Source organism: Ixodes scapularis, unplaced genomic scaffold (genome assembly GCF_016920785.2).
Source record: "Ixodes scapularis isolate PalLabHiFi unplaced genomic scaffold, ASM1692078v2 PGA_scaffold0__279_contigs__length_252992795, whole genome shotgun sequence".
Lineage (NCBI taxonomy): Eukaryota > Metazoa > Arthropoda > Arachnida > Ixodida > Ixodidae > Ixodes > Ixodes scapularis.
The window spans coordinates 153298625-153312185 of NW_024609835.1; the positions used below are offsets into that span (position 1 = coordinate 153298625).

The following is a 13561-nucleotide window of genomic DNA, read 5'->3' on the forward strand; positions in this document are numbered from 1 at the left end:
GAGTGTGGGTATCTTGAACCTAATTCGCAAAACAAAATGTCAAAGTTAGGCATTACTGCGGCTTGGTTAACTGTCATCTGGCACCTTGAGGCCAAACATTCCCAACCAAGTAGCGCAAGAGTTAGGTTTCACTTTTGGCTACTCGGTTTTCATCTGGCAATTGTGGTTCTAGATTCCCAAACATGCGCAGGCTTTACTGCTGGTTCTTTGGTTCATATTTGGCCTTTTTGGCTCAAGTCTGTCACTTTAGCAATTGCGTGGTAAACCAGAAAAAAGCCATCGAAGCACCAAACTAACGTACTTTAGTGCCAACTAACGTTTTGGAGCAAAACCGTATTAGGCCTAAGTTAGGCCCCTGGAATCGCCAAGCTTCTAGCAAATTAGGCGTTCGCCGGGCATTCTATTTGGGTATACGCTTTGTAACATCCCCTGGAAAAGCCTCGACGGGAATTTAATAATGTACAGATCGGTATATGCGTTTTTTCCTACACATACAAATCAGATAAGTTCTTTTTTTAACATTGGACGATCATTTTTCGACAAATACTACACACGAAAACTAGCGGACGCCTCCAAAACCCAGACAGAAACTTTTGCTTCAAATTCAAGAGTAAGAGCACGCTCATTAAGTTATAGACTGATCGGCATAGACTACAATGGCTCCGCAATGCGTGTCAACTATGCTCCCTTTCATCTTGGGTGCGAGCGTTGCCAACGCTATGAACCAATGGGGCCAATCAAACTTCTCGGAAAGCGATTGATCACGGCATTTTTAATGTTCATATGAGTTTTTTTTACTATCAACTCTTCTAATCAAGCGCGAAGAAAGCATCGTAACATTGTGTTTTAGAGAGTGTGTTTGTGCTTGTGTTGCAAATAGCTTTTGGTCCCGCTCAAACTTAAGATGAAAAGCAGTATGGGCTAAACTTCCGAGATCAAACTGACCTGTATTCTCTTGCACCGAACAGGAACGCAACATTACGGTGCACGCACCGCATGTGTGCACCGTAAATCAGCTGTCGCATTCCGACCTGGTGCGGCCAATCATGTAACGCAAATAACACACCATCATGGCGTTCGTCATGTTTTTGCGTGTGTTCTATAATCGCTGAACGAATCATGTACAGATAAAACCCAGTGACTTGATGTTTCGTCACTTTTCAATTTGTTCGATCAGCTCGCAGCTTCGGCTGGGTCCAGACGTAAGTTGAGACGAAGTATAGTAGTAGTACATGAAGCAAAAGGTAGTGTGCAGATGCCGTCTGGGGCGCGTACCTTCCTCGTACGACGCCATCAGCGTAGTATGAAGTACGAGCAACGTGACTTGCGCATTCACCGAAGTAATATCTGAATGCGTCTCACCTCTCCTCGTGAGGCTGACCGGCGCCGGTAGTGTGCTCACGATGATCACCTTGGGCTGGGAGCGCCCCCTCGAGTTGAAGGCGTACACCGCGGCCACGAAGCTGGTGCCTGGCGGCAGACCGCGGGCCACGAACGTCGCCCCAGAGTCCGACGTGACGTTGTTGCGAAGCAACCGGTGCGCCGTGTCGTGCAGCTCCAGGCGAAAGCTCTGTGGCAGGCCGCCGTCGTAACCTTCGACGCAGGTCACGGCCACGGTGTCTTCCGTCTGGTTCGTCATAGAACAGTTCTGGACCATGTCCGGCGGTCCTGCAGGAAGAGAAAGGAAACTGAGAATGTTCTATGTACGTAAACAATCTGAGCTTGATGTTTATGTTTACCGCCAAACAACGTGGTCCAGAAATTAATGCAGCTCGCCGAATTAAAAAAAAAAGGTACTGCTTTCGACGACATGAGCAATCTTTACTCGTTTCGGGTTTTCAGGGACACCATTATTCGTCAACGGTGGGTGATTCGAGCGCAGAGGTGTTGATAAGAAGGAGCAGATGGAACATCTGAGAGCAGTGCTCATTTTTTGTTGTTCAGTTAGTGGAGTCCTAACGGTTTTAGTTTTGGGAAGTGGAACATGAATGCACTTCCCAAAACAAAACGAAGGTAGGGCGTGGAGCTCTCAATACATAAGGGAGTTGCTCGTTTGACGGGGTATTCAATAGACAGTCGCCGAACGGAGATGTTGTAGAATTAACTTCTGTTTCGCCTCAAAAGTTAAATAGCTTTTTTTTATTATTGACGATATGTATTGGAGTTAGTGAGGCGTTTGAATCTTCGAGCATTGAGCGAATTGTAAGGATCAAACAGTAATCACCATACTGCGCGTGTACATGACGTAGATCAGTCCAAAACAATTTAATTATGAATAGCAGACTGCAACGCACTGGTGCCTTCCCACCAGAGCCTTTGATCTCAAGACATCCATATTCATTAGGTTCCTGGAACGCCAAGAGTACTGTCTGTCTGCCTTCACCTTTTTGAACGCAAAACACCAGAAATGTAATATGAGAGCTCCTGTGTCTAAAGGAAAAGTACAAATTTACGTTTCACTTACAATCGCTTATGGTCCTCTTGAAAAAAGAAAGTTTTAAGCGCAATTTACGATGATAGAGCAGCTTCCGGAGGACCAGGCTGCTTGCATCCCAGGAAATGGTAGCTCCGAGTTCTTTCCCAGATGTTATTAAATAGCTGTCTCTTAGGAAAGCATCCGCTGTTAATCTCAGGATTTTGCGGTGCTTCCCTTTAAGATAGTTTCACTTTTTAAGAAAGTGGAGGTTACACGGTATATCGATTTTCTTGCTCTATACTCGCAACTGACGCAGAAAGCAGGATATTGTACCGGTCAGTGTCTGAGAGCTGTAGCTCTCTCGCGAAACCTATGTCCGTAAGGACGGTACTCTACCACGATGCTATGAACTCGGTTATTTGTTTAACTTTGACAGCGGTCGACACAACGATTTATAACGATTCGTATAAACGTGCATCATCACGGCGCTCGTCGCTTTTGCGCGTTTCATACCATCGACTAAACCAATCACGCACAGCGAATCGTCCATGATCCTGCCTCCTTTTTTTCCCCCTGTGCGTGATTGGTTCAGCCGATGATGTGAAAACGCAGAAAGATGACGAACGCCGTGACGATTCCCTTTTGGCGCTGCTTGGTTAACTCCATCGCGTCGTAGCGTCGGTCGCGGCCAGACTTGGAGTGAAACGGAGTGTGACGCAGGCTCGCGTGGAGCGCGTGTAGGACTGTGAAGGTCAGAAACCGAACGGGATTACACGGAGCGCAAGTTCGTATGTTCCAACGTTATTAGAACAACTTAGAAAACTGCCATAGAGCCTGCCCTGAAAAAGTGGATCCGATACGTACTCGAGTGTTAAGCTAATGGCGATCGCAACGCCGCCATTTCTCCCGCAGCGGTCATCTGGGGAACTGTACGGCTGCTTGTATTGGTTCGGGAGTATCGCATTCGATAGCGTCCGCTGTGACTGTGCTATTTTGGCTTTAACCGGCCATTTAGGCGCCGAAACATACACGGTGGAAGGGGTTTCGGGAAAGCCAGCCCCGTCTCCCGTCCCAAGTGGACGCACCGCGAGTCAGTTCCGAAATTAGGACGCACCTACATCGGGACGCGCTACCTGAAACCACCGGTGAGGCATGGTTGTATAAAAATAATATTAATTGTGCCGCAAAACTTTGGAAACTAAAGATTTTTGAAAACATCACGCTCCTGTCTTTTTTCACTAATCTCAAATAAAAGTTCCTACAAAAATAGCTTTTTCCGTTTGTTTTTACGCAAAAATATGCTTTCTAAAAACTAATGACGACCACGATAAAATATATATATATATTTTATTGTGGTCGTCATTAGTTTTTAGAAAGCATATTTTTGCGTAAAAACAAACGGAAAAAGCTATTTTTGTAGGAACTTTTATTTGAGATTAGTGAAAAAAGACAGGAGCGTGATGTTTTCAAAAATCTATATTGAGCCACACTCTTGGCACCTCGAGCCTGGAAGTTTCGGTACTCTGGGAATCAATCAGTAACTCTGGCAGTAGCCATATAAAGCAGCTCTCATGTTTCAACTTGTACCTAAACGGTGGCGCTGTTATCGTATATAGCTCGGTCTCGGTGGACGCCACCGGCCTAGGTTTTAAGGGTGAGTTTCCCAACTGAGTGTTTTAGTAACGTTGTCTGCTTCTTTTGCAGGGGTTGTGTTGAATTCAGAACGCCGAGCTCCGATTGCCTGATTGAAGGATAGTGGGTAGACCTCAAGACAGGTTGCTTTGAGGTCTACCCTCTATCCTTCAATGAGAGTCAAAAAGAGCTGGGCGTCCTTCTAACGTCAACACAATCCCCGCAAAAGAAGCAGATGAACTTGCGCTCTACATATTCATGGGGCTTGTACGAGTACACACAGTTCAAAACTAAAAACAGTTGTCCATGCCCTCGTAAAAAAAAAAAAAAATGTTTTAGACGTATATAGCGTAGAAATTGTTTCTTGACAATTTCTACGCGAACAAGGACAAGGAGAAATATTTTTACGATCATCATCATCATTTATTAAACCTTGAAGGGCCTTACAGGCATTACGCAAGGCGGCGGGTACTCGCTGAAAAAAAAATTATATAAAGGAACAAACAAAAAGTGAATTACATGCTGGAGAACATTGTTATATAAAGCAACAAAAACAGGAAAAAAATAAACACTGAAAGCATCTTTAAGGAAAAACAGCTGATTAAACAGAAGAATACACAAATAAAACATTTCTATGAACGCGGAATGACTTTGCTATTAGTGCAACTGCAGATGGATGGCCAGTTGGGATATGAATGTGTTATGATCTGTCTCGGGGTAGCGATGCTGTTAGGCAGGTTATTCCAGTCTGTTATTGTTGATGGCAAGGTGGTGTTAAGAAAAGAAAGTGACGAGGCGAAAATTGGAGGAACTTTACAGATGTTATCAATGCGAGGAAATATGCGAGTGGCTCGGAATAATAGTGAAGTTCTTTAGTCATAGTTATGATAGTAAATCTTGTGAAAAAGGGACAGGCCTGATAATTTTCTTCTAGATGAGAGCAGATCAAGGTTAGCTTTCATTTGTAAAGAAGTGATGCTGGTGTTTCGTGAGTAGTCTGAAAACAATTAATCTGATTGAATGATTTTGAAGTGCCTCTATGTTTGTTATCAATGAATGTTGCGAAGGGAACCAGATGGATGACGCGTATTCAAGTTGGGATCCTACGAGTGTAGTGTAGGCTAGTTGTTTCACTGATGATGGTGCTAGTTTTAGATTCCGTCGAAGATAGCCAAGAGAGCGGTTAGCATTAGACAGCACGTGTGTTATGTGCGTGTTCCATGAGAGATCGTCAGATATGTGAACGCCAAGATATTTGTAAGATGGCTGCACATGGTGTAAGTAAAAGAGAGACGACTATGAGCCCGCGTGAAGAAAACGAGATTTGTTTTAAAAAAGTTGATTGTCATTTTCCTCTGGTTACACCAGTCGGCTATTAGGCTAAGGTCAGCTTGTAGGGTTACGTTATTGTTCAGGTTAGATACAGATCCGTAAATTACGCAGTCATCGGCAAAATACCATTCTATATTTTATTAATTCTGCTAAACGTCTTCCCGTGTTCCATCTGCTACTTGGTTTGACACCTAACCCACATTTCTAATTTATTATTTAAAAAAAAAAATAATCACGATAGTTACAGATTATAGTGGTCTCTCACCCGTGTACTTAACTGATACAACTTAAAGAAGTTTACGTGATGTCACACCAAATTTCGGAGTCCTACACATAAAGAGGACATTACAGACAATTCAGAACGCCGAATACATAATGATGAGAAACTTGAGACCGGTAAAAGGGCACAGGAGGGGATTGGCACAATTAGCTCTTTATCCCAGCAGTGCTGTGCAGTGTCCTGTTTCACGGACAAAGTAAACATGACGGTAAATTACGTAGTTGTGAAAAATATATTGTACTTTATGATTTCTGCACTTCATTTGTTTTTCTCTCGGGCTACGTTGTTTTTTTTTTTTTTTACATTATAGCTTATGCTTAACCACACAAATCACCGTCAAGGGTTTCTTTTTTTTTTAATTATCGGCAACCAATCAAAGACGGCTGCCGTCTTTGAAATTACCTCAAACTTCAGGAGCACGAACATCTCTAATTGGTCCAGGTATACTGTGCAATTATCTAGGAACTCGAGTCCAACTCCTATTTCCCATGTATTAATATTAGTTGTAAACTGACCGTTTCAAGGGTAGACAAGGACGCCCAAACTAACTAATATAAAGGTGTTTTTTTATTTTTTTTTATAGCTTTGCGCTTTTAACGTGCTCGCTTTTTCTGCCTCCAGAGCGAATGCTCCCCTCCAAAACCTGCATCCGAAGTTCGGGTCGAGCGTGAGCCAGCAGAAATCGCCGCCGCCATAGGCACTCTCGGCCCCCAAAACCATCGGCGTTAATTAAACGATTCAGAAAGACGCGTTCTCTCCCTCGCCCCGTTTTCTCCCACTCGACTTTCGCCGGCTCTCGAGAAATTAACGACGCGCTGTCGAGACTATTTAATTTCATTTATTGTGGCTGCAATTACTCCTATGAGTTACAAGTGCCGCTCTGCGCGTTCCGCTAGTGCGGAACTATACGGACACTCGCTGTAGTGGACCGTAGCCCCTCTCCTACTTGGGGAGGGGCTACGGTCCAATCTATACCGGCCACTGCTGGGCTGACTGCAGGGCCGTTACAGTCTCAGGGGTGTGCCTTACGGTCCAAGAGAAATATGTTACACTAAGTGGTTTAGGTGGTACGGTTCGTCAGGCTTAGGCTGGGGCCCTCTGGCGAAGCTAACGAACCAGTGCTCCTTCCACGAAAAGCGGCGAAGTTTGCCACAGAAGGCGTGGGGATGTCGGGAAAACGGATGGAATTGATGACCGCTCGTTATTCCTCTCAGCCTGTGTAAACTTTTCGATTGAAGTGAGTTGGTCTTTGAAACAACGCGGCATCAATTTCCATGCTCCTTTTAAACTGCTCGGCCAGGTTGATAGTGAGCATGTGTACATTTTGTAAGGTTGTAAACGAAACCTTTCATAAAAACCGGCGGTCACGGAAACATGTGGGTGAGCCCCCTGACGCAAACACTCGTGCTTGCGTCGCACAGCTTAATTATTTGCTTAAACATATTCTTTCGTTACTTACACAACTCAGGTCTGGGCGTTACAAATCAACATACAGATGCCATCAATATAATTCCACGAATGATTTTTCTCACATTGCTGCAGTTGTTTAGCAATACTTGTAGCGCCACGAAAACTCCTAACGGAGTTTGCACGATTTGCTTCCGCGTTAACAATTAAACGGTATTCGTCACTTTATCTCGGGAACGGGACCAGACAAGTCATGCCTACTCTTTCTTCCGGTTAAGAAAGTTAGCTATCCTGATACCTTTCAGTTAAGATTTGTAACACAGCATTTTTTTTTATTCACGCGAAGGAACTTGTTTTTACATTTTTAGTGACCTTGAACTGTAGATATATTTCTAGAGTTTGGGGTGATTTTGGAATTCATAATTGGCGAGTCTTTGTCAACTAATTAATCGGGTGATTTATTTAATATGAAAGCGGGAAAAATTGTTAATATACTCACAAAATATACATATTGTCACGGAGTAAGGCGAAGACACAATAAATAATTAACAAAAAATAAAGATTTAATCGGAGAACTTGTGCCAAACAAAATAAAAAAAACAAGATTCGAGACAGCGGAAAAGCGTGCTTCGATTTGGCGACGTAACAGCAAGCGAGAGCGAGACTAACTCGACAAGGTCGCGGGGAGTTTCTTAACTAGTGTGCGCCGGCATCGCGACGATTCTACCCAGACGGTCCAAACATCGAGCGTTTGGGGTGAGAATGAACAGGCACTTTCGAGAACTAAAAACTAGGGCGAAATGATTAAATTTACGCCCCGAGTAAGAATAAACGCGAATCTTCTAGAATACCATAACCGGGCGCTGCCTGCTCGGCCCTGCGCGCTGCAATATCCTATTATACATTTGGGATATAAAATTTCTGGGATGGTAGGGCCTTAAGAAAGTGAGAATAGCAAGTTTCAATGAATCTATTTCGTTGCACTTATCAATTTCTTCGGCATCCATTCAAATGCCATGCACTAAAGGCAGGAGTGGTGGAGAGGAGAGAAGGAAATGCATAACCTTTGTACTGCCGTCAATCTGCCAGCTACTGGCAAATTGACAGATGTAACACCTTTACGAAAGTGAGCAATGTGAGATGAGGTATTATTTTAAATAAATATTTTGATTTAAATACAAAATAGCGAACTTGAAAACGTACTTTTTTAAGTCAGTCGTATTAACCAGTTAATCAATGGGTTATTTGAATATACTCACGCCCCCAGGTTTGTGTGAGTTTGTTTAAACTTCGTTTTGTGCTCTTCTATCTTGCATGTATGCATATTTTTTCTTTTTTATATTCGCATATGCAATGCTTTGCCTGAACTTGTAGATTTAACGCTGGGGGCCTAGTGAAGATGAGCTTACATAACAATCCCAAGCCAATCTTGTCAGAATCAGCTCTCAGTCATGAAGACCATCGCATAAAGGATGGCGTCTGTTCCGTTTAATATTTGACGCAGATGTGGGGACATAATAGCGCGGCATAATTAGTTCACCGTGATGTTTATAAGCTCATAGAATACGGCGACGTAAGTGAAACTAAAGGCGATTTCGGCCACCTCTGAAATGGTGGATGTGTGAACAAATTTTGCATAAACACAGGCGTCTCTAAAAACTGCGTGTCTATGTGTTGTTTTCACTAAATGACTTTTGCCGAGACGATATTAAACACTAAAGCCCTGTGTTTTAGCCATAAAAAAAAGAAAGTTTTCGTGGCGTCTTTGTTCAAAGTGAAAACACGCTTAAGCTTCAATTATATTATAGAAGGATTGCTCGAACATCCTTATAATCAGGTTTGAAATAAAGCACATTTAGGCGCCCGTGAAACTTTTCCAGAGCCAATGAGAAAACCCTCACGTCAGCCAAACACCACCACCACCACCACCAGATTTAGTCAAACGGTTTTTATTTTTAAAATGATTTCCTTTTAAAGAATCTAAACTCCTTTGTACAATAGTAGCTCTTTCTTAGGCGACGACTTCTTCGTTCGAGCAAAATGTTATCCCTATTAAGAATGTTTTGGGATCGGCAATGAGTTTGAAATCACTGTGGGGCTAAATCGGGAACCTAGTTGAAAATTAAGTTCGTTAGTTTTTTGAGTGACGGGCCAAGGAGAATATTCGGCGTCACGTTAATATGTTGGAAAATCATAAAATTTAATTTTTATTTATGGTTTTTATCTGCGGTTTCTGTCTTTATCTGCTTCAAATGTTTTCAGTTCTTTTTTGCCGTTATGGTATGGCCGTTTTGTTATACAATAAAGATAATTCATTTGAAGCCTACCGAAACCAAATTTACTCTTAATAGAGGGTCACACGGTTTTATTGTTTCGACCGTTCTGCTGTGTGAGGCTGTAGTGACAGTGTGTCACATCCGCAGGTGTGTGTCACAGAGGAGAATGAAATACAATAGAGCTTTTTGGTTAGACAGAAAAAAAAGGATAAACATGTATTATGTGTTACAAATGAAAGTACTGTAAGGAAAAAAACAAAGGTGACGGTGACTTTTAAGTGAAAGACGATTCAACACGTGATATGAAATATTCATCGTACAGTCCTTTGGAGGAAACTCTGGGCAGTCTAGTGTTGGGTGGAGTCGGCTTGGTGGGTTGCGCTGCCGTGTGAATTCTTTCAATTTCTGGCACGAATCTCGAAGTGGCCGGCGATGATTTCTTGGCCTGGGTGGGTGGAAGACCTTGCGTATAACTGCAGGTCGTCTCAGTTCAAATTGGCCTCTTCTTTTTCTACTTCTCCTTCGCGTTCCATCCAGTGGCGTCACAAGGGGGGTGCGGGGAGAAGGGGGGGGGGGGGGGGGGGCGGACCGTCCCGGGCGCAGCGCTCCGGGGGGGGGGGGGGGGGGGGGGGGGGGCGGGGGCGTCGCGGGCCACCGCCCCGGGTGCCGCTTACCCTAGTGACACCACTGGTTCCATCTCGAGCCACCACCGGCTTCGTCGTCGTCTTCCTTGTGATCATTGCGCTGTCGAGGTCAGCGCCATCGCAGTCCACTTTTATCACGATACTCATCAGAGAGGGGTATGGTCATGTACTTGTGTCTCGTCGGCAGTAAACAATGTGCAAAAATGAAAGAAAATTATTGTACTTCAGGAAGACCTCCCGAATTATCATTGAAGTTCAAACTCACACATGGTGTTGCCTTGCTGAGAGGAATCAGAGGAAACATATCGCCGACGCATTCGTAATGTTCAATTTATCGCTTAGAGTGTGGTATACCCGCTGAACAGAGATATCCTCTTTTGCGGTTTGAACAGGCGGTCAACTAAACGTATTTTCGAAGTTTGTCGATTGTTCCTCAACTTAAAAAATGATTGATCGATGTCTACTGGCTAGGGGACCTACCTCACTGTCCCGATCCTGTTTCTTACTGACTGAATTTGAAGCTGGAGATTTCCCCAAGGGTAGTTAATATGAGCAATAATACTTATGGCGTATAAACTATTCCTTACCAGATGCTTCATAACGACACGAAAATACAAATTTTAGATATCTTTCAACTGTCAAATTGAATGATTGAGTGTCCGATTCCATGTGAAAGATTGAGTGTTAAAGACGTACTATTCGACGAATCACACTGAAATTATGATTGGGTTCTTTAACTGGGCATATCTGAAGTGGCACACTTCCCCAAAACATATATAAACATAGTTTATATCGGCTATAATATTTAAAAGCGTTTAGAACAATCTTCATCACGTGCTTCATTTCGATACGGTCTTTAATATGTTTATATTCTTTTAGAATAAGCGTATCACGTACTTCGATGGACTGACAAATACACGTTGCTTGACGTACCACGCTACGGTGAAATTATTATGGTGTTTCTGGTGCACATGGTGAATGAAGATGAAGCTATATTGTTGCCGTCTACACTGTATCCTGCAAACAGTGCAAACATGCCTAGAATTACGATATACTATAGCGTTTGTCTCCTTGTAGATCCGCGCGAAACGAACGCGCTTTACCCAGTTTTGTTTAAGAAGAAAGAAAGTCCATGCCCATCCGCCGAACAAATGGTTTGCTACGAAGCCATAAAGCTTCCTGTGCCAACTCTGACGGGAGCCTTCGTCGGAGCTCGCCATCCGCGTCCCCTTGTTGGCTGCCAACCATCGCCATACGCGTCTGCCGTAATCCCGGCGCATTATACGCGTCGTACACACGGACTTCGGACTACCGAATTATTCGATCGATAGAGCCAATGCAGCCGGTGTCCCGTTCCTCCGGCAGTCGCAGTTTGGGGGCCGAGTGCGCCGGCCATGTTTACCCGGAGGATTTCGGGGCAAATGGCTACATCCGCGTCCGGACGTCGGAAGCGTAAATTGGCCTTGTTCGATTCCACTGTCGCGGGCTGTCGACGAGAGTATTACCTGGAGACCATCCGCGTGGGCGACCTCTATCAAACAAACATTCTCGGTTCCCTGCCGTGTCGTGCAAACGAACTGCAGCGGCAGCCGAGAAGCTGCACACCACTGCAGACAGTTCCACTGCCGTGTTTAAATTTAGTGAACTCATTTTAGGCTAACTTTGGCGAACGACACTCATCAGACAGTACGACGTCACGTAACGTCATGTCACCGTGTAACACTGTGACGTCACGTGACACTAAATTACCCCTAAATTCAGGAGATATTTTCACGGCAAAAGTAGCGGAGACATTTGTCCGCTAATTGGCACTGTGACGTCACCGTGCCACGACACTGTGACTCCACGTTAAATTTAGCGGGTATTCATTTTTTCGCTAAATTTATCGGGCGAATACGTTCGCGAAGCATACTTGAGGTGCACCGTCGCCGTACACGAAGCATACTTGAGGTGCACCGTCGCCGTACACGAAGCATACTTGAGGTGCACCGTCGCCGCACACGAAGCATACTTGAGGTGCACTGTCGCCGTTCCTGCATTCGGGGAAGTGTGTGAAGAGAAGTGAGAAGGGGAGAAACTACCACGTGATGCGTGAGAATTGAAGTCGTTAGTATTATGCGTGGGCACCCTCGTTACACAGAACTGACAGCCAAGTCGCACGTAGACTTGGCGACACAGCGTTAACACGCCATCGCTGCCTTTTTTTCACTTTGACCTAAAACAGGGTACTCCAGACCGCCGAATTAAGCGCTTAATTTATAGCCTCGGACAAGGACTCTCCACAGCACTTGTATTTTTCATGACAGCATGCCAAGCTTAGAATAAAAAAGCGGCTATTTCTCGTTTGCTCCGTATCCCGCTGTGTACAGTTGTGCAAGGTTTAACTTCAGCATCCCTAATGTAACTCGTTCAGATTCCTAGCTTATTTTCTGAGCTACGCAGCTGACATGCAGTTTGTTACCCATTGGTAATCCTCCCGCACGGAATACTCGTTCATATCCTTAAACTTTCCTGAGCCCTTGAGAACAAGAAAGAACACATTCGAAGTGGGTGTATAGTGACTCTTTGCGTTGGCCTACATTAATCGTCGTGGGCAATCTCTCTCTTGAGGTGGCGAAGTGCGATCAACCACACGAAAGGGCTCCTCTAATAATAAAACGCTTTGGAAAGTACATGGCAGGGCGTTTGCCGGAAGCCCTCGACAATGACAGCACATTGGCGAGTACGTTTTGTCAAACCGGTGCCTCGGGCTATTCTCCTAGGTGAACAGGCGGAAGAATTCCCGGCATAGAGTTCTGTTTTTGCAAACGACAAAATTATTTCTTTTCGTTTTTTTTTTATTCTGGGAAGCAACAAAAGAGCAGCGAGAGCAGTTCCATAACTTTTTGAGGAGTTCGTACTGCAGTCGCGGACGAGGTAGAAAAGACCAAGCGAGCGCCTGGCTTAGAAGGCCTGCAGCGCTATCTATCAGATGAAAACTCGATGCATTATAGAGGCTTCAGCGGCTGTTTAATTTTTTTGTCACTCGCCGCTCGACTGGCTGTCGCTTATTTAATGCTGATATCAGCGCCGATTATAGAGGCGTTCCCCGACAAAATGCGAAATCAAGATCGGTCGAAACTACCGAATCGGCAAGTTGAGCGATCAGTTTTCGAGCGTTTTATAATGAGTTTTTCGCATAAAAGAAGATTAGTAGTGCTCTGTAAAATTAACTGAAAAAAAAACGCAAAAATATTTATCGCTTTTCATCCGAAGACCTTATTAAGCAACACACAGACATTGCACTTTCAACTGCACGAACCCTTACTCTCACTTTGTGTATTAAAACACCGCAAACTGATCCAGAAACAGCACCGAAAAGGCTGTTGACTCAGCAATCGTCTGCCGACCAAACGGGGAGTAACGACAAAGATCGAACAGCCACTGAAACGCCACTCCTGCACATAAGAGCCTCTATGATAGTTCAACTTTCATGTTAGTAGCACCAAAACGTAATAAACAAAGACCAAAAACAAAAGACACATAGAAGGACAAAGAGAGCCCTGATCAGCAACTCACTTTTTTTTTCTTTTTC

At 44.2% G+C, this 13561-nt stretch overlaps 1 protein-coding gene across 1 annotated transcript in view; it reads right to left on the bottom strand.

The window, feature by feature from the left end:
• The window catches only part of LOC115333015 (neural cell adhesion molecule 2), a 220069-nt gene that overhangs the window by 26987 nt on the left and 179521 nt on the right, over positions 1-13561 (bottom strand). The window contains exon 8 of the mRNA XM_040221069.3: positions 1363-1668. Coding sequence (XP_040077003.2) covers positions 1363-1668 — 306 coding nt within the window. The remainder of the gene's footprint in view (positions 1-1362; positions 1669-13561) is intronic.